This window comes from Dipodomys merriami, unplaced genomic scaffold (genome assembly GCF_024711535.1).
Source record: "Dipodomys merriami isolate MVZ:Mamm:240054 unplaced genomic scaffold, mDipMer1.0.p SCAF_19, whole genome shotgun sequence".
Lineage (NCBI taxonomy): Eukaryota > Metazoa > Chordata > Mammalia > Rodentia > Heteromyidae > Dipodomys > Dipodomys merriami.
Window position 1 is genome coordinate 11728928 of NW_027203270.1, and position 19166 is coordinate 11748093.

The 19166-nt window shown below is 39.1% G+C and overlaps 1 protein-coding gene across 13 annotated transcripts in view; it reads right to left on the minus strand.

Annotated features, from left to right (window-relative positions):
* Positions 1 to 19166, minus strand: part of Nf1 (neurofibromin 1) — a 244947-nt gene that overhangs the window by 180647 nt on the left and 45134 nt on the right. For all 13 annotated transcript variants that reach the window (XR_011373054.1, XM_070027269.1, XM_070027260.1 and 10 more), the window contains 6 exons: positions 16005 to 16088; positions 11652 to 11842; positions 7159 to 7265; positions 2331 to 2398; positions 1605 to 1680; positions 789 to 946 (listed from right to left, as the gene is read on the minus strand). Coding sequence is in view for 12 of the 13 variants with exons in the window: in XM_070027269.1 (XP_069883370.1) it covers positions 789 to 946; positions 1605 to 1680; positions 2331 to 2398; positions 7159 to 7265; positions 11652 to 11842; positions 16005 to 16088 (684 nt within the window). In the remaining variant the exon portion in view is untranslated. The remainder of the gene's footprint in view (positions 1 to 788; positions 947 to 1604; positions 1681 to 2330; positions 2399 to 7158; positions 7266 to 11651; positions 11843 to 16004; positions 16089 to 19166) is intronic.

The following is a 19166-nucleotide window of genomic DNA, read 5'->3' on the forward strand; positions in this document are numbered from 1 at the left end:
ATGTTTCAGTATACACAAACACCTTTAAAAAAAAAGTAATAGTCTTAGTAAGGTCACACCTGAGATGAAATGATTATCTGAGAAACTATAACTAAGAAATTGTTTTAAATCTTTGATCACTGAATCATGTATTTATATCTGTTCCAAATAAAATTATACATATTCATCTACAAAGGCCAGCAAACAGACACCTAGAATGATTATAATTAAAACTGTACCATGAGATAATCTGCTTAAAGAATAATAAACCCAGCCAAATACTGGTGGTTCAAGCCTATAATCCTAGGTACTCAAAAGACAAAGATCAGAAAGACTGCAATAAGGTACCAGCCCAAATAAAAAGTTTATGTGATCTTATCTCAACCAAAAGCTAGGCATGGTATCACACACCAGTCAGCCAGGCTACATGGAAAGCAGAAATCAAGAATATCTGTTTCAGGCCAAATCAGGCAACAAAGTTGCCTTACCTCAACAGAAAAGGCTGGGTGTGCCATTACGTACCTGTCATTTCAGCTACATGGGAAGCATAAATATGAGAATGGCGGTCCAGGTTAGTCTAGGCAAAAGATGAGACTATCTCAAAAACATCCAGAGCAAAAAGGGCTGGAAACATGTGGCTCTAGCAATATAAGCAACTGCCTAGCTAGTGCAAATCCCTGAGTCCAAAATATCCAGTAAAATATACACACAAATTTTTTTTTAAGATAAGCCTAAAGTAATACATACCTTGAGTAAAAACAAAGTGCTTCAGATCTGGATATAATGGAAATTAATTTTGCCCTCCTCACCTTATTCATATTGTTTTCATCAACCACATCCTTGGATATATCCTGGATTATTTCGGGACACAAAATAAGGAGAATGATTTGTAGTGGCCAAACTGCTGCTTTACGTTTGGTGCTTTCAGCAAAACCATCCACCAAGTCAAACAGCTTTTCTGCACACTCTATATAAAAAAATACAAATATTAAATGACAGTATTAGATAAGGAAAAAAAATTCTTGCCTTGGGCTCAAAAGCCCAAAGGCCACAATTTTAAGAGATAAACTTGGACAGTTAAACAACTATAAAACATCCAGAAAGTAGACAAGCAATGTCACATTGTATATGTTAGAAGAGCTATCCTGATCCATTCTGAAAAAGTCCCCATCTTAAAATGCTAATTTTGTATTCTGTCTTAATGTGGCAGGCCCTATGCAAAGTGCAATAAAGCAAGAAGGACTACACATCTTCCTAAGGAGAGTTATTCAAGTTCTCCAATCTTTATTTTCTGCCATGCAGCTATCCTCAAGAATTCTTACTTTTGACACACCTCTCTAAATACAAAATAAAGCCTGAGAACACACACCAAATAAGTTGCTTTTCTGAAATGCAGATGAAATAACTAATCACAACTTTAAAGATTAGAGCTTCATTTTAAATTTGTTTGCTCAAAGGAAGGGAAGGGAAAAGGCTAGAGATAATTCAGAAATATGAAAAAATATTTGCTAACAGTTAATAGAAGATGAAAGTCTTTACAAAAGAAAAATCCGGAAGTCACCAAATTTTTACCTTGTTAAAGCATTTAAGACCCTCCCCCCCCAAAAAATTAATCTTATCCTTACCAGCCATATCAGTCTGTGGAATCTGGTAGAGCTTTGTAAATTCATCTGGATAATTTTCTACCCAGTTCCAAAAGGCCTACAAATAATAAAGCATGTCTTTATATGAAAACCATGAACTTTTCTTAATACAGTAAATGGCCAGTATTTCTAATGTTCTTAATAAAAGTATTATTTATAATTCATTCTTTCAAAAATTAACATAAAACTATTACTTGTCCTTAGTTTTAAATTCAAAATACAAAAGATACCAAAACTATTAATTAAGAGCATAATTTTCTTTTTTTCTGTCAGTTGTGAGGCTTGAACTCAGGGTCTGGGCACTGTCCCTGAGCCTCTTTGTGCTCAAAGCTAACACTCTACCACTTGAATCACAGCACCACTTCCGTTTTTGAGTTGCTTATTGTAGATAAGAGTCTCACAGGGACTTTTCTGCCTAGGCTAGCTTTGAACCTTGATTCTCAGGCCTCAGTATCCTGAGTAGCTAGGCACAGCTAGGAGCGCCTGCCCTCTTTTTTTTTTTTGGCCAGTCCTGGGGCCTGTGCTCAAGACCTGGGTAAGGGTAGCACTCTATCACTTGAGCCACAGTGCCACTTCCAGCTTTTTCTATTTATGTGGTACTAAGGAATTGAATCCAGGGCTTTATGTATGCTAAAAAAGCACTCTACCACTAAGCCACATTCCTAGCTCCCAAGAGCATAATTTTAATATAAAGATGCTGCAGCTTACCTTTTCCAGGCTGTTTATAACAGCTAACTGTGCAACCTTCTTTAGGGCTTTAAATTTAAATGCTGTTTCTGAGGTAGGAAAAAAAAAATTATTTACCTCCAAATTATTTAATTAGCATAAATACAGTTCAGAGTTATTAGCAAAGTAACATTTCATTTACCTGCTGTTTTCATTCATTATTTATAAGCAATATCAAGGTAAACATAATTAATATAAACTCCAACTCATAAATTAAGACCAATAAAGACAAAATTCAATAAAAACAAATATGCCACCCGGCGCTGGTGGCTCACGCCTGTAATCCTAGCTACTCAGAAGGCTGAGATCTGAGGATCACGGTTCAAAGCCAGCCCAGGCAGGAAAGATAGTGAGACTCTGATCTCCAATAAACCACTAGAAAACCAGAAGTGGCGCTGTAGCTCAAGTGATAGAGTGCTCCCCTTGAGCTGAAGAGCTGAGGGACAGTGCCCAGGCCAAGAGTTCAAGCCCCAAGGCGGACCAAAACAAACAAACAAACAAAAAAAACCAAATATGCCTTGATTTTCCAAAGTTGAGTCTTTCCTTATTTTCATTTACATTTCAAAAAGGTGTAAAATGTATGGTCATAATAAAATTGTTTTAAATAATATGCAACTGCCTAAGCCTTAAACTTAGATTCATCCATAATTCTACATTATAGAAACATTCATAGAGATGGGTTTTCTTTCATTCTTTTTCCTATGTACATGTATAAGAAATATCTATGGATAACAACATTTTGGTCATACTAAGCTCTTTTTTTGGCAATACAAGGGCTTGCTTTGCTTTGTGCTAGTACTAGGGCTTGCTCATCTTTTTCTACTCAGGCTGATGTTCTATCACTTGAACCATGTCTCCAGTTCCAGCTTTTTGCTGGTTAATTGGAGAAAAGTCTCATTTGGATTTGTCAGCATTAACTATTTTCCAACTGTGATTATCAGATCTTAGCATCCTGAGTAACTAGGATTATAGGCACAAGCCGAGGGTGGCCAGCTCCTCCTAAGAATACTAATTTTTATTACATGTACATAAAATCTTTCTAATAGAAATGAGTCTCCAAGGATACAGCTAAAGAATCCTTCGTGATTTTCTTTTCTTGGACTTGAAAATAATTGACTATTAAATGTACTCTTGCAATGCATTATCAATAAACTACTCAGAAAAGGCCAGAAGAAGAGCTGTGCTCAAGTAGTAGAATGATAGCCTTGACCAAAAGAAGCTCAAGGACAGAACCCAGCCACCCGCCACCCCCCCCTCACACACACACACAAAACACTCTTTGGTAGGGAATATGAAGGAGAATGAAGAGGTGACACACCAAGAAGCATTGTATTCATAACCTGACTTATGAAACCATAACCCTTTTATATAATTACTTAATAATGAAAAACAAATTAAAAACACTGTTTGATAATACCTTAACCAAGATATAAAGTAAAACAAAAACAATGAATTCAGTCAGCACTGGTGGCTCAAGCCAATAATCCTAGCTACTCAGGAGGCTGAGATCTGAGGATCAGAGTTCAAAGCCAGACCGGGCAGGAATGTTTATGAGATTCTTATCTTCAATAAACCACTAGACAACCAGATGGCACAGTGGCTCAAGTGGTAGAGGGCTCACCTTGAGCTTAAGAGCTGAGGGACAACGCCCAGGCCCAGAGTTCAAGCCCCACAACCAACAACAACAACAAAAAAAACAAAACTAGAACTGTATACTGTGAAGTTTGTTGATTAAATTAGTAAAGATCCAATGATACCTACAAGGTATTGTAGTAAAAACAAATTTAAAAGTACTCATAGCTGAAGTTTATGAATGGTACACAATGCTGATTCATATTAACACTTTCTGCTTATCACAGTAATTCTCTCAATTCTATTTCAATCCAAATAATCATGTGAAGCCCTTTCAAAAAATTTTAAATCACATCTTCCATCCTGTAATATCCTCTCATCCCCATGTGAGATGATTGACACAAAGCAAAACTAGTCTTTGAGATGCTGAAACTTGATAATGCTGTAAAGCTGGCAAGAAAGAAAATAAAAATGGAAATTATCAGAAATAAGAATCCTAAGCCGGGCACTGGTGGCTCATGCCTGTAATCCTAGCTACTTTGGAGGATGAGATCTGAGGATCGTGGTTCAAAGCCAGCCAGGGAAGGTAAGTCCATAAGACTCTTATCTCCAGTAACCACTCAGAAAACTGCAGTGGTGCTGTGGCTCAAGTGGTAGAGCACTCGCCTTGAGCTGAAGTGCTCAAGGAGAGTGTCCAGGCCCAGAGTTCAAGCGCCACTACCCGGGGGAAAAAAAAAAGAAATTAAGAATCCTGACTCAATTCATCACAATTTCCTGGGTCCAAAAGATACTGAAACTGAAATCCTATTTGTGTGTGTGTCCTGGCTCAATTCATCACAATTTCCTGGGTCCAAAAGATACTGAAACTGAAATTGTGTGTGTGTGTGTGTGTGTGTGTGTGTGTGTGTGTGTGTGTGTGTGTGTGTGTGTGTGTGTGTGTGTGTGTGTGTGTGTGTGTGTGTGTGTGTGTGTGTGTGTGTGTGTGCGCGCGTGTGTGTGTGCGTGTGTACATTGGTTAATGAGGACTGAAGCAGCGCAGTAGCTCAAGTGGTAGAGCATTCTCCTTGAGCTGAAGAGCTCAGGGACAATGCCTAGGCCTAGAGTTCACAACAACAACAACAAAAAAAATGTGGTGCAGCCGGGCGCCAGTGGCTCATGCCTGTAATCCTAGCTGAGGAGGCTAGAAATAAACCACTAGAAAACCGGAAGTGGTGCTGTGACTCAAGCGGTAGAGTGCTTGCCTTGAGCTGAAGAGCACAAGGACAGTGCCCAAGCCCAGAGTTCAAGCCCCTCGACTGACCAAAAAAAAAATTGTGGTGCAAGTGGTAAAGAGCCAGCCAAGTAAGCAAGCCAAACAAGTGTAAGGCCCTAACTTACAAGCCCTGGTATAGCCCTCCCACTAACTCCTCTCCCCACCCAACAAAAGTTGGCTCTTCTAGCACCAATGGCTCTTTTTGTAATTAAGAGAATTACATAGGCCAGCTGGGACAGAAAAGTCCAAAGGCTCTATTTCTAAAATAACCAGCAAAGAAGTAGGCTGGAGGTCTGACAAATAGTAGAAACACAAGCTGAATAAGCAAGCTGACCAAGTTCAAGAACTTTAGTTCAAACCTCAGTACTGGAAGAAAAAAATATACATAGCTGAGAAAGACTGGGAAATACATTTGTGGGTAAAGTTAAATCTGTGCTGACTAGCTTTAAAAAATAATTTAAAAAGTATAGCTGAAAAAAAAATATATTGTTATTTACCATAGCTAAGATATGGAACCAACCCAGATGCCCCTCAGTAGATGAATGGATCAAGCAAATGTGGTATATATACACAATGGAATTCTATGCCTCCATCAGAAAGAATGACATTTCCCCATTTGTTAGGAAATGGAAAGGTTTGGAAAAAATTATATTAAGTGAAGTAAGCCAGGCCCAAAGAAACATAGGTCCCATGGTTTCCCTTATTTGCAATATCTAGTATAGGTATGAGTCAAGCAGAAAAGGTCAGATAATGTGATGTTAGGAAAATGAACCCTTAAATATGTATTTTAATTTTTTCGTTTCTTTCATGCATGTGTTTCTAACGCATTTATAAGATTATTTCTTTGTTGCTTTGTATGTCCCTCCCCCACAGTGTAACCCCTGCTTTCACTATATTTGATGTCAGTATAACATGTGGAGGAGATGGGGACAAACAAGTCGTTTAAGGATTCAGGTGGACCTGTTGCAACAATGAGAAGTACAAAATGTCATGTCAAAACCAACTTTACAATGTCGGTGTGCGGGGGGGAGGGGGTACAATTGGGTGGGGGGAGGGGGGAGGCTGGGAAGGGAGGTGAAGGGTAAACAAAGGAGGAGGCTGCAATGCTTGGTAAGAAATGTATGCATTATCCTGCCCATGTAATTGTAGCCCCTCTGTACAGTATGTTCTCAAATAAAATTAAATTAAATTAAAAATATATATATATATTGTATTGCCAAGATCTAAGATACTCATTTTCAGTTTTGTTTTTAAGGATTCAGAAATTAGTGAACCAGCCACATTACTGAATATCTCACAAAAATATTTGAAGGACCAAATCCTCTCTGATGTTCCAGCTGAATACAATTAGTACATTCATACTGCTGTTATTTGGCTATGTTCGTTTCTGTGGAACTGGGATTTGAGCTGAAGATCTCTCATTTGATAGGCAGGCCCTATACTACTGCAACATACCTCTAAACCCTTTTTTGTGCTAGTTATTTTTGAGATTAGTCTTACTTTCTACTCAACACACCTGAATTTTTTTTTTTTTTTGCCAGTTCTGGGCCTTGAACTTAGGGCCTGGGCACTGTCCTTGAGCTTCTTTTGCTCAAGGCTAGCACTCTACCACTTGAGCCACAGCAGCACTTCTAGCATTTTCTGCTTATGTGGTACTAAGGAATCAAACCCATGGCTTCATGCATGCTAGGCAAACACTCTACCACTGAGCCATATTCCCAGCCCACACACTTGAATCTTGATCCACATATTTTAGGCTTCTACTTGTAACTTGAGTAATAGGTGTGAGCTACAAGCCCAAGTATGAGTGAGAACTGGTCTCAAAATTTTTTCTGCTCTTTTTTGAGCTGGCTTCAAACAACAATACATCCAATCTCAGCCTCCAAACAACTAGGATAAGAAGCAAGAGCTACTAGCACTCAGTTTATAATACTCATTTTTGACTCACAGTGATTATCTTTGGATATATCATACAGTCATACTTACCCTTCAAGAGTCGTTTCAGTTTTGCACAATCCACATTAATATGCTGCAACAATTCTATATCATGGACATCAACATTGTCTTCTGAACAAACTGTCAATTCCTGTAACCTGAAAAGTAAAAAACAAAATACTTCATTGATTTAAGTCTTAGGATATTCCACAATTCTGACAATTCTTAAACCCAATAAAAGGTTTGTAAGAATAAAGACACATAAAAATAAAAGATCGTGGGGCTGGGAAGGTGGCTCAGTGGTAGAGCGCTTGCCTTGCATGCATGAAGCCCTGGGTTTGATTCCTCAGTACCACATAAGCAGAAAAAAAAAAAAAGCCAGAACTGGCACTGTGGCTCAAGTGGTATAGTGCTAGCCTTGAGGTGAAGAGCTGAGAGTCAGCACCCAGGCCCAGAGTTCGAGCCCCATGACTGGACCCAAAAAAAAATTAAAAATAAATAAATAAAAGATCGTTTTTTATAAAAATCTAAAGAGGGCTGGGAAGGTGGCTCAGTGGTAGAGCGCTTGCCTTGAATGCATGAAGCCCTGGGTTCAATTCCCCAGCACCACAGAAGCAAAAAGAAAAAAAGCCGGAAGTGGCGCTGTGGCTCAAGTGGTAGAGCACTAGTCTTCAGCTGAAGAGCTGAGGGACAGCACCCAGGCCCAGAGTTCGAGCCTCATGACCGGACCCCCCAAAAAAATAAAAAATAAATCTAAAGAATATAATGAATTCAAAGGACAAGATGAAAAATATACAAAACTTAAATATATCTCTGTAAGAGTATGATGTCTCAATTGCATTCCTCACAACTACCCAGGGCATTCAAGGAAAATTACTTAATTCCAAAATAAGAGCAGAGGTTCAAAATGTGCCTACGTCATTAAACAGTAATGCTCAGATGTCAGCCTCCTGAGTAGCTAGGATTACAGGCATGAGCAACCAGTACCCAGTGGACACCGAAAGTTTTGTTCAATGGGATTTTTTATTTCCTGAATCTAGTCCACTGTTGGCACAATAAAAGTTAAGTATCTAAAATTTCATTGGCTTTAGGGGATGGACTGTTTAGAAATGAGTATATGTTTCAGACAACTCGATTTGCCTTTTCATGTCTTCAAGAGTCAAAAATGAGAGTTTATGTTATTAAAGGCTTACCTAGTAAACAATTACAATACTTTAATTTAGTGGGAGAAATCTTGTGACACTTCTGGTTTAGCATTAGATAACAAAAATACTGAGTGACTTAAATGACAATTATTTCTGTAAATTGATTATATTTATCACGTATAATAGATGAGTTAATATGAAAAAGCTTTGAGCTACACCGTTCAGTCACATATTTAATTTTGTTTTTTAGATTAGGGTGTACCCATCTGTCTGCATTTCTGGGTCAAACCTAAGTCATTGTACATGTGCTTTACATGAGTTACATCCCCAGCCCTAAGACTGATTTTTATATTATCTTTTTTTTTTTGGGGGGGGGGGAGGGTCAATCCTGGGGCTTGAACTCAGGGCCTAGGCACTGTTCCTGAGCTTTTGTGCTTAAAACTAAAGCTCTACCACTTGCACCATCACTCCAGCTTTTTGGAGGTTAATTGTAGATAAGTGTCTTAAGGACTTTCCTGCCCAGGCTAGTTTTAAACCTTGATCCTAAGATCTCAGCTTCCTGAGTAGCTAGGATTGCAGGTGTGAGTCACCAATGCCTGGAAGCATCACACAAATTATTACCTCCCATTTTAAGCAGCTACTGATATCATTAGATCCTTTGTGGGGGGGGGGGGGGGACAAAGTGCTAAATTGTTCATTTAAATTGTGTTTTTTAAAGATCTGTAGTACTGACGGAGCTGGGAAGATGGCTCAGTGGTAGAGCGCTTGCCTTGCATGCCTGAGGCCCTGGGTTCAATTCCTCAGCACCACATAAGCAAAAAGAAAAAAGCCGGAAGTGGCGCTGTGGCTCAAGTGGTAGAGCGCTAGCCTTGAGCTGAAGAGCTGGGGGACAGCGCCCAGGCCCAGAGTTCAGGCCCCACAACTGGACCAAAAAAAAAAAAAAAGATCTGTAGTACTGGGGATGGAATCCAGGGCCTTGTATGTTAAATTATGGTTCTTGAAAAAGATTTTTTCTTTGTTATGTATATTAGTATAATGTATATATGCAGTACAAAATGGAGGCTTAACTATTACTTATATTCAGTATGAATTAGTATCATAACTACTGTGAAAGATTATCCAGAGCTTCTATTTTTCAGTATTACTACATGGACTTTTATTTACTGCATGTTTTTCCTTTTTTTTTTTTTTTTGGAGGGTCCGGTCGTGGGGCCTGAACTCTGGGCCTGGGCACTGTCCCTCAGCTCTTCAGCTCAAGGCTAGCGCTCTACCCCTTGAGCCACAGCGCCACTTCTGGCTTTTTTCTTTTTGCTTATGTGGTACTGAGGAATCGAACCCAGGGACTCAGGCATGCAAGGCAAGCGCTCTACCACTGAGCCACCTTCCCAGCCCATACAAAATTTTTGTGATGTTCAAATTCTGACTTTCTGACAGTCAGGAGTACATTTAAGTGCATACCTTTATGATTTTTTGTTGTTGTTGATTATGGGACTTTTACTCTGGGCCTGGGCACTGTCCCTCCAGCACCCAACTAGGAAATAACTTGTTTATCTACAAGATTACAAATTTGCTGGGTGCCAGTAGCTCAGACCTGTAATTCTAGCTACTCAGGAATCTGAGATCTGAGGATCAAGGTTCAAATCCAACCCAGTCAGAAAAGTCTCTACGAGATTCCATCTTCAGTTAATACTAGATTGAAGGCGTGGCTCCAGTGTTAGAGCAACAGCTATAAATAAAAAAGTTAAGCAAGTTGGGTACCAGTGGCTCACACCTGTAATTCTAGCTACTCAGGAGGCTGAGGTCTAAGGATCACAATTTGAAGCCAGCCAGGCTTATCTCTAATAAATTACTTAGGAAAGGCCAGTAATGGCACTGTGGCTCAAGTGGTAGAGCACTTGCCTCACAAGGAAAAGGCCCTGAATTTAAACCCCAGTACTCCCTGCCCCAAACATACACACAGGGGGAAAAAAAAATGCAGCTAAAGTAGTCTTGGAACAACGAGTATAATGAAACGGATTCTAAAACTAGCCTTTTTTTTGCCAGTCATGGGCCTTGAACTCTGGGCCTGGGTGCTTTCTCTCAGCTCTTCAGCTCAAGGCTAGCACTCTACCACTTGAGCCACAGCACCACTTCTGGCTTTTTTTCTGCTTATGTGGTGCTGAGGAATCGAACCCAGGGTCTCATGCATGCAAGGCAAGCGCTCTACCACTGAGCCACCTTCCCAGCCCCGCCTTAAGAATTTTGTATCCTCCATTATTTAGAGGTACATTTCATACTAGGAGAATAAAACAGTACCAACAGTATGCAATAAATGTGACTCTTATATATACCTAAAACACAAGCTACTTTACAGAGAATTCCACTTTGCAATTACTTCCTTGTACTTTTACAATGCTTAAGGATTTCTTTTTTTTTGGTTTAGTAATTTAGCACCTTCTGATAAGATCTTAATAATCTCACAGCTATGAGATTAAAATTCCCAGCTACTCTTACCAACTATCCACCTGACTGAGCTATTTAAAGGGATATGTCAAAAATACCAAATCAGGGCTGGGAAGGTAGCTCAGTATAGAGCGCTTGCCTTGCATGCATGAGGTCCTGGGTTCAATTCCCCAGTACCACATAAGCAAAAAGAAAAAAAGCCGGAAGTGGCCGGGCGCTGGTGGCTCACGCCTGTAATCCTAGCTACTCAGGAGGCTGAGATCTGAGGATCACGGTTCAAAGCCAGCACGGGCAGGAGAGACCGTGAGACTCCTAACTCCAATAAACCACCAGAAAACCGGAAGTGGCGCTGTAGCTCAAGTGGTAGAGCACTCACCTTGAGCTGAAGAGCTGAGGGACAGCGCCCAGGCCCAGAGTTCAAGCCCCACGGCCGACAAAAAAAAAAAAAAGCCGGAAGTGGTGGCTGTGGCTCAAGTGGTAGAGCGCTAGCCTTGAGCTGAAGAGCTGAGGGACAGCGCCCAGGCCCCCCCCCCAAAAAAAAATCAAAGCTAGGGAAGTATCTCAGTGGTATAGAATGTGCAAGACTCCCGGCTCACCCCAGCACTGCAAAAATAAAGAAAGAAAACATTCATACATAGTACTAAAAAAAAAAAAAAAAGAGCTCAAGTGGGATTATACCTCAGTGGTAGGGCATGTTCATGAAGATCCTAAATTCAATCCTCAGTACTAAAGGGGGGTGGGGGGAGGGCCCGGCCATGGATTTCTTTTCCTAAAATTTAGACCTTCAAGTTTATAACACTGTTCATCAATACCATATTACATAAATGAAATTTCAAAGACATTAATGTATAAAATTTCTACTAAAATCCAGGTAAGTCATTTGCTATTTTTATTTTTATGTAAAAAAGTTTTTAAATTTCTATTACTTTAATAGTCTTATGCCATTCACACACTAACCTGGTAGAAATGCGACTAAAGACTGCATTGAAGTTGTTGCAGCTGAGAGAAAATAAAACCCCAGAGGCAGAATTCCGAAGTTCAGCTGCATGTTGGTTTCCTTCTCGACAGGTATGAAGAAAATGACAGATTTCTGGCAACAACTGCTTTACCAACATGGTTTCATCTAATCTCATTGTGTCTTTTGGTTGCTAAAAGAGAAATGACTGCATAATTCTAAAACTTTAATTTTACCTGTGAACATTTTGCTATTATGAACATTTTCAAGCATACAGAAAAGCTGAAAAAGAATAACAAACACCTATATGGCCATCACCTATATCCAACAATTATTAACATTTTGTCTTATTTGATACATTTATCTAGAGATGGTCTAATAAAAGTAGTTTCATCTTTCACCCTGTAACTAATAATTCAAGTCCAACCTTCAACTCATCCTTAGTATCTATCCACTCCATCCTTAGTATCCAAGTTCTATCCACCCAAATTGTTTGCTTTCTTTTTTAAAGAATGATCCTTTCATTTCTGGAAATTTCCAATGTGTTGTGCGTTCTAAATAAATTGTACTTATTCACTGGTAAGTACATTATGTTGTTTGTCTCAACATCTAATTACATCCTGCAGACTAACCAAAACAGATATTACTTACCACGCATATGGCAGTTTATTTTAACTAATTCTTCTAGCTGCTGTACTTTCTGTAGGTAAACCCTAATGTTGGGCTTAACTAAGGTCAAGTGTTTTAGGTAATTCAGTAAAGTTCCTATTTCACCTATCAGTAGCATATAACTCCAGGTGGTCTCTTGTTCATGACAACAAGTTTGATATCAGTGGGGTTTCTAAGGGGGGGGAGGAAATGGGGTTGTGCCAATCTTGGGGCTTGAACTCAAAAGCCTAGGTCCTGTCCCTGAGACACTTTTTCTCAGGTTAGCACTCCACCACTTGAACCATAGCACCACTTCTGGATTTTTCTGAGTAGTTTATTGAAGATGAGGGTCTCACAGACTTTCCTGTCCAGGATGGCTTCAAGCCACAATCCTCAGATCTCAGCCACCTGAGTAGCTAGGTTTACAAATGAGAGCCACCAGCACCTAGCTGGTGTTAACATTTTGATCTCTACTTTGTAAATGTTTACTTTGCAAATAACCATCGAAGACAAGTCATCCTTAAAAGAAGCTGTTTCTATTTCACCTAGCTATTATGGTTTTGATATCCATATATGCATAAACAATCTTGATAATACTGAGCAGGCTGGCAAAGAACAAAATTTGTGTAATTTTGTTCTTCATCCTATTCAAGTGCTTTCCTATATAAATACACAGAAATAAAAAAGGAGAGATTTACAGATTTCTCAAAAACCTGTCACATTTGTTACAGGTTAATCAAACAAACCAGATATTGAAGCTAATCCAAATAAGTAAATTAAAATCAGAAAAGTATTAAATATTTTTAATAGTAATAGTATTGAGTAACATTCCTCTAACTCTACAAAGTTTTAATTATAATACTGATAAGTACTCTCCTTTAGTTCTTCTAACCACTTACATGATGAATATGTACAATCTGTCCTTAAACTGCCTCTAATTTCATCTAAATATGAGACTCAAACATTAACAAAAGTATTATCAAGGTATTGTTAGGTAAAAAGGAAAAATGTAAAATTAATTAGATGGAAATCAAAAGACAGCCATAAAAATCAGAGAAGAAAGCCTAACATAATATAACTACTAGAATTACAGGTGTAATCCAGCACCTGACTATATTACTTTTAAATTATAATAATGATTTTTTTTTTTTGGTTCGTCGTGGAGTCTGAACTCTGGGCCTGGGCGCTGTACCTCAGCTCTTCAGCTCAAGACTAGCACTCCACCACTTGAGCCACAGCACCACTTCCAGCTTTTTCTGCTTATGTAGTGCTGAGGAATGGAACCCAGGGCTTCATGCATGCAAGGCAAGCACTCTACCACTGAGCCACCTTCCCAGCCCCATGAAAAAAATTTTAAGTGATACAAGTCTATGGATATAGCTCAGTGGAAGAGTGATTGTCAAGTATTATACCTAACCCTGGTTATAATCCTCAGCTCAACTTAAAACATTTTCAATAGTGAAACTGAACAGTGATACATACAATATATACATACATACACACTCATATATAGTACAAGTTATACAAGACCACTTGTGAGCATAACAATTTTTATTATCACCAAAGAACATTACATCAAACAAGGGCCAATAATAATTATCCACCCACATACATTTACCATTTCTTCTAAACTATAGTGTCAATGCTGTGGAAACTGAAAAAGACAATACCTCCATTTAATCCTGGGTATGGATGATATACTGGTAATTCCAAAATAATGAGTACTATGAAGAATTGATTCAAAAGCATAAAACTACCCACCTTCATAGCAATGCTCTTATTCTTTCACTCCATTTAACAAATGAATAGTAGGAGATCACAAATTAACACAAGAAACCAAATTAAAACAACTAGCTCATCCTCAGTTTAAGTGTTTCACATAAACACTATCCTACAATTTTGGAACATAATTTGGAACAAAGCCAAGCTCAGTAAGAATTTAAGATAATACACTTAGATTTTCTGGCTTTGATAAGAAAATTGTTGCGTGAATATAATTACTTTCTTCTTGACCATATAACCAATAAGCCCTCACATATTAGCATCTCTTAACATTTCTTGGGTTCTAGGTTTACTATAAAGATCTGTAACATGACACAATGCCTATGTGCCTCTGATCATATAAAATAGTATTTAAAAAATAGTATTTATCAAAATGAACTCCAGGAAATGGAAATGAGATTTTCTCTTTGTTGTTTTTGTTTTCTTTTTATCTTGTTTGTTTCTCTGTCTTTGGGAGGGGAAGGGGAAACATAGAAATGGAGGGGAAAAGAATGAGCAAATACAGTGGTGGTACTCACTAGATACTGTTGAAAATAAACCATACAACTTGTAGATGTGGATGGGAGGGAAAAACTGGGAGTGTGTGAGGGAAGGAGTGATACTGTCCAAAAAGAAACATATTCATTACCTGACCTATGTAACTTTAACCCCTCTGTACCTTATAACAAAAAACAAAAATTAAAAAAAAGATTTGCAACCTATACAAGAAAAATTACTGAGTAAAAGCAAACTTCTCCAAGTTCTGCCAAATGAAGAACTTAATAACTTGATTCTAATATATACAGAATAGACTTAATAGAGGTATTTAATTTATACATGTATATAAATTATCAATGTTCTGTAAGAACTAAAGCTATTGAAGAACAGAAACATTTTTGCTTTGTACAACAGATATCTTCATGAAAAAGTACAAATTAACTTATTAAAATACACTGATTTCTTAGAAGAAACCTGGAAAACACTATTTGGTACTCAACTAACTCCACATACCTGTTCTATTGCTCATATTTACACAAAATCAATGTTAAAATGCTATTTCCTTCCAACAGAATTAAGTTCAATTTTCAAAGACCCTTTCATTCACACACACACACACACACACATCTTTATTGTTGTTGTTGTTGGTCTTGCTCTGGGCTTGGGTGCTGTCCCTCAGCTCTTCAGCTCAAGGCCAACACTCTACCACTTGAGCCACAGAGCCACTTCCGGTTTTCTGATGGTTAATTGGAGATAAGAGTCTCAGGGAGTTTCCTGTCCCGGCTGGCTTTGAACCACGATCCTCAGATCTCAGAGCCACCAGCACCCAGCTAAAATCATATTTATACAGGAACAAAAATAAGATTACTATTATCTTCTGATAACATTCTTTCACAGTTCTGCAATGGCACAGGCTTAACAAAATCTGAGAAGCTAATTAAAACTAATAGTGATTAAATCACAAAAACATTCTCTAAACCAGGGCTGGGAATGTGGCTTAGTGGGTAGAGTGCTTGCCTAGCATTCACGAAGCCCTGGGTTCGATTCCTCAGTACCATATAAACAGAAAAAACCAGGGCTGGGAAGGTGGCTCTGTGGTAGAGCGCTTGCTTTGCATGCATGAGGCCGTGGGTTTGATTCCTCAGCATCACATAAGCAGAAAAAGTTGGAAGTGGTGCTGTAGCTCAAGTGGTAGAGCGCTAGCCTTGAGCTGAAGAGCTGAGGGACAGCGCCCAGGTCCCAAGACCGACAAAAAAAAAAAAAGACAGAAAAAGCTAGAAGTGGCACTGAGGTAGCATTGAGCAAAAGAAGCTCAGGGACAGTGCCCAGGCCCTGAGTTCAAGCCCCAGGACTAGCAAAAACAAAGAGAGAGAGAGGGAGAGAGAATATAAATCCCTGAGCTCAAACCCCAATGTCAACATCAAAAAGAAAAAAAGAGATTTACTTACCCCAGCAAGACATTTTTCCAGTGTATCCAATATAATCAATTGAGAGAGATACAAATTTTTTTCAGCAGCTTCTCCAAATATCCTCTATAAAAAGAGATATTCAGCACACAAAAGTTGGTTATCACTCTCCATACATTTAGCAAGCATCTGAAAAGTGAGGCACTGAGGAACAAGAAAAATCAATAATCTTCCACTTTATCTTCTAGATTATACTATATCTAAACCTATTGTTTCTATTTTACCTTAATCCTCACAAAATAAATTACTGAACAAAAATGAAAGCATTCATTATAATCTGCCATTCATTATCTCTGTAATAGTTAAAGACGTTGCTTTTAGTTTACGTTTCAAAATACCTTGATTTAAAGATCTGTACTAAAATCCTGAACTGATCATTTAAACAAATTCTCATTCTGCAAAATTGAAGCCTTCTTATGAAGACAAAATTCTACTATCAATTAGTGCATCTTTGTTTGTTTGTTTTTGGGTCCGGTCATGGGCTTGAACTCTGGGCCTGGGCGCTGTCCCTCAGCTCTTCAGCTCAAGGCTAGCACTCTACCACTTGAGCCACAGCACCACTTCTGGCTTTTTTCTTTTTGCTTATGTGGTGCTAAGGAATGGAACCCAGGAATTCATGCATGCAAGGCAAGCACTCTACCACTGAGCCACCTTCCCAGCCCAGCTAGTGCATTTTTTGAAGCATTTACTACCCTCAAATTGGATGATACTTCATCTATTTACTACCAAAATACTATGGTTTCCACAATATAATTTATTATTATTCAATAAGCATTAAATGAATGCCAGGCCAAAACATATGTTTTTGTTTTGAAGAAGGTCTCAAATATAAAAAATATTTCACTATAACTGGGAACAAGGATACATATTTATATGTGTAAAATCCTTCATAGGCATGGCTCTGGTAGTTCCCACCTGCAATTCTAGCTACTTAGAAAGCTAAAATCTAAAAATCATGGTTTCAAGCTGACTAGTCTGGGTAGGAAAAATCCAAGAGACTCTTATCTCCAAGTGACCACCATAAAACAAAACAAAACAAACAAACAAAAAACACTCAAAGTGAAGCTGTGGTAAAACACTAGCCTTGAGCAAAAAAGCTCAGGGACAGCCCCCTGAGCTTTTTATGCTTCTAGTGCTAAGCAATATGGGCCATGGTCTGGGAAGGTGGCTCAGTGGTAGAGTGCTTCCCTTGCATGAATGAGACCCTGGGTTCGATTCTTCAGCACCACATAAGCAAAAAAAGCCAGAAGTGGCAATGTGGCTCAAGTGTAGAGCGCTAGCCTCCTGCTGAAGAGCTGAGGGACAGCGCCCAGGCCCAGAGTTCAGGTACCATGACTGACCAAAAAAGAAAGAAGGGGGCTGGGAAGGTGGCTCAGTGGTAGAGCGCTTGCCTTGCATGCATGAGGCCCTGGGTTCGATTCCTCAGCACCACATAAGCAGAAAAAATTTTTTTAAAAAAGCTGGAAGTGGCGCTGTGGCTCAAGTGGAGTGCTAGCCTTGAGTTGAAGAGCTGAGGGACAGAGCCCAGGCCCAGAGTTCAGGCTCCATGACCGGACCCAAGGAAGGAAGGAAGGAAGGAAGGAAGGAGGGAGGGAGGGAGGGAGGGAGGGAGGGAGGGAGGGAGGGAGGGAGGAAGGAAGGAAGGAAGGAAGGAAGGAAGGAAGGAAGGAAGGAAGGAAGGAAGGAAGGAAGGAAGGAGAGACACCAAAGATGATTTGACTATAAAAATGAGTTTGAGGGGCTGGGAATGTGGCTCAGTGGTAGAGTGCTTGTCTAGCATGCATGAAGCTGGAAGTGGTGCTGTGGCTCAAATGGTAGAGTGCTAGCCTTGAGCTGAAGAGCTCAGGAACAGCACCCGGACCCAGAGTTCAAGCTCTACAACCAGGGGGGGAAAATGAGATTACAACCAGTTCTTTCCTAGATCAATACAATCAATACAAATTGAGGACAGAGCTTAGAATTAAGAAAAACCTGTATCAATTACTTTGAACTGTATATGAGAAGATGGTTAAACGGAAACTGTTAGAGATTACTTTAGAGGAATAGGAGGCATTCTAGTTCAAAACTACAGAGAAACTGAAGTATGCTAAAGTGAAGAATTTTGGGTGGAAATGGGAGAGATTAAGGGAACAGATGACACTGTACTTATTACCCGATTCATATAAATGTAACCTAACGCCTTTGTATATCACCTCTATAATAACAATAAAGTAAATTAAAAATAAGAAATATGTAATTACTTTATGAAACTGGTACTTTGAGGAAAGCTGGTTTCAATACCAGTTCCCTAACTAGTGTCATAGGTTACAAGGAGAGAAAAAACATTTAATATGATCACAAGAATCCCACATTTTAGAAGTAAAATAGTATTTATTCATCTTCTATTTGGGAGTAAGCTAATCTGGTACATAAATTCAATAGGAAACTTACAAAAACTCAAGTAATAATTTATTATATAGTATAGTGCTAAGAACATAGTTCATTGGTAGAGGGCAAACCTAACATATATAAGGACCTAGATTTGCTTCTCAGCACCATGAGGGGAAAAGAAAATTTCATACTCTGGTCAATTTCTATAGTAGGGCACCAATGGCTCACACCTGTGGTCCTGAGTAGATGCAGACTATTTTGGAGGTTAAGATCTAAAAATCTCAGTTTGAAGCCAGCCCAGGCAGGAAAGTCCCCGAGACTTTTATCTCCAATTAACCAACAAACAGCCAGAAGTGGTCAGGCTGGTGGCTCATGCCTTGTAATCCTAGCTACTCAGGAAGCTGAGATCTGAGAATAATGGTTTAAAGCTAGCCTGGGCACGAAAGTCTTTGAGACTCTTTTCTCTTAAAAAGCAAAAAAAAAAAAAAAAAAAAAAAAACCTCAGAAAAGGCTGGAAGTGGCACTAGTCTTGAGAAGAATCTCCAAGACAGTGCCCAGGCCCAGACTTCAAGTGAGAGGGGGAAGTGGGAGAAGGGCGGGGCGGGGGGGGGCAGAAGAGAAAAGAAAAAGAAAAAATTGGGGCGGGGAGGGCAGAAGTAAAGCTTTGACTAAGTAGTAGAGCACTAGCCTTAAGTGAAAAAGCTAAGGAACCAGTAACCAGGTCCTGAGTTCAAGCCCCAATATGGGTACCCAAAAAAAAAAAAAGTCATGGGA